The sequence below is a fragment of the Triticum urartu genome, chromosome 7A (genome assembly GCF_056163025.1).
Source record: "Triticum urartu cultivar PI428250 chromosome 7A, HENAU_Tu73, whole genome shotgun sequence".
Taxonomy (NCBI): domain Eukaryota; kingdom Viridiplantae; phylum Streptophyta; class Magnoliopsida; order Poales; family Poaceae; genus Triticum; species Triticum urartu.
Genome location: NC_141879.1, coordinates 25,663,973 through 25,666,480, shown reverse-complemented (window position 1 = coordinate 25,666,480; position 2,508 = coordinate 25,663,973). Strand labels below are relative to the sequence as shown.

Genomic DNA, 2,508 nt, shown 5'->3' with positions numbered 1-2,508 from the left:
TGGGATCCCTTGATTAATTCACAAGGCCCCACTATTCCTCTTGAGGCAAAGCTACACCTGAAACTTGTGAGTTCCAGCAAATAGTTAAACAGCACACCTAATAACTGATAAAAGGAACACACACCTCTTTCTAAGGTCTAAGCACTTCCGTGCATGCTGAACTAAGCGGCTAGAAACCTACCTATTCCAGCACAAATAAGCAAAACGTGGTACTTTTCTTAATGCAAAACGTATTACATATTCGTCTATTGTAATGTAAAGATTAAACAGAAAACGGAATGGCAAACTAACTGAAAAATCTTGAGTAAAAGTCTCCCACAGTGTTCTGAAAACAGAAGGATGGAACTAACAGCAAAAATCTTTGGCCCTCCTTCCACCATGAAAATCACCCATCCAAAGCTGTAGACGTCTTTAATGTTTTTCAGAAGAAGATTGTAGAGCAGCAAGCCGTAGTTGCACACTGACGATCACTAGCCATCGGAACTGAACATGCTCGGATACACCCAGAAGGCCTGCACCTTCTTGTACCTCTTCCTCCCATAGAAAAGATTGGGGTCATTGGAAGGATCCCACACAGCCTCTGCATCGTCACCCAACCCATGTATGGTCAAAGGCTGAAAGTTATGGGCGTAGTATAGCCGGTTACTCCACCCTCCCCATTGTTCCGGGCTCGAGCAAGAAAACGACGGGCTCCTGAAATCACGCCCTACAAAGAGTGCCCAGTTGTCCAGCTTCTTCACCTCCACCCATTTTGCAGGTCTGGTCGACATATCAAGACGGTATGGTTTATATAGGACTGGTGCTTTAGATGACATCAAGCTCTCGTAATGGCCAACGATGAGAAGCATGTCACCACATACTACTAGCCATCGGCTTTGTGGGCATTTGGCCATGCCGTCGAAAAACCTGCTGGTTGTTATCTGCTCCAGACCAAGCTGGGGGGCCAACTTCAGAATGTGGATCCTCCAATGGCAATCCAGTGCGATGAACTGACCGGTGAATTCCACAATCTGATCTATGCGTGAATAGGGAAGGTTGAGTTGAGACCAAGAGTCACTTCCAATGGGCCAATCAAACAGGGAGTGATGGGTGCTGACAAGTAGATGGCAGTTTGGTGATGCAGGGCGCGCTGTCAGAGTGCCATAGTAGTAGAAGTCAAAGTCGCAACTCAATGGAAGAGATGGAGGTGAAAATTCGACACCAGTGAACACATCAACAATAAATAAATTCCCTTTGAGGCAGCAGATGAGATGCCCATAGGAAGAGCCAACAAACCACATGTTCTCAAAAGTCTTTCGAGGAATCTGGCAGCAATGGGATATGTTCTGCTTGGCTAGATCGATGAGCTTACAATTGCGTAGCTCATGGCGACCATTGCTAGAAGGGAGATGGCGAGATAGGTCAAGGAGATTGGGTTGGACAAGGAGAGGCGGGAGTACCGTGCATAAGGTTGATTTGGATGGGTATGACAAGAAAGCAACACGCCAAGAACGACATGTGCTAACGAACACAAATAGGTCGACATATGATCGCAACAGAGGAACGATGGAATGCAACAGGTCAACTGGAATGTCAGTCCAACCTTGGAGCCCCGACACACCAGAGGGAGTAGAAACAAAGGGGCCAGACAATTTGCTCGAGCTTTGCATCGTGGTAAACTCTCTACAAAACACAATATATGAAAGGTTAGAGATAATATGAGTTGATAAATAAATGACAGGCTAGAAACAAAACGAGTTGACTAAATGGGAATTGTAGGTAGCATGCTAGTAGAATGGATAAGCACATTTAAATATTCTTCATATCTTGTATATGACTCACACAGTAACATGTAAGAAAATTTTGCTAAACACTTGCACGGACAAAGAATTTGATTCAGTTGATTCTGCAGTGTTATATGAAGACAAGATGAACTGATTTCTACATGATAATGAGACTCATCAATATATAGAAGATGATAATAACAGTGCCGCAAGTTACTACCTTTTTTTCTGCTTGGTGCATAGACCGAACAGAACAACTGCCATTCTAGCCCTGTCGATAACCGACACGGGGATATGCTGAAATTCTTCTAGTGTAGTTGAACGACTTAGGCAGTTCTAAACTTCTAATCCCCCTGTCCACTTGCAGACTCGAGATAATTTCTGCACGGACGACTCAGACTATATCATGTATATGACTTACTTGTTACATGTAAAACATTGTTACACTTGGCATCTTACTAGTTACATGTACAAACATTGTTAAAACACTTGGACAGACGAGGAATTTGATTCTCGGCAGAGTTATATCAGGAAATAGAAAATGAACTTCCATTGCAAATGCTCCACTGAAGTTAAAACGTGTTCATGACAGTGAGACCATCTATCTGTATCTTAAGATGATGATACTAAAATGGTGCCACGAATATAGAACAGGTGCAGTCCTAGCTCTGTTGATGCCCAATACAGGTGGCGGTGCGGATACGCGGGCTAAAATTCTTACAGAGACTTAGGCAGTTGTAATCCT

General features: G+C 43.6%; 1 protein-coding gene across 1 annotated transcript; it reads right to left on the bottom strand.

Annotated features, from left to right (window-relative positions):
* Nucleotides 1-470: 470 nt before the first annotated feature.
* On the bottom strand, nt 471-1,652 carry LOC147957207 (putative F-box protein At3g25750). The gene has a single exon (XM_087534785.1). It carries the CDS (start codon nt 1,647-1,649, stop codon nt 471-473), a length of 1,179 nt encoding a protein of 392 aa, XP_087390911.1. The 5' UTR covers nt 1,650-1,652.
* Nucleotides 1,653-2,508: the final 856 nt, after the last annotated feature.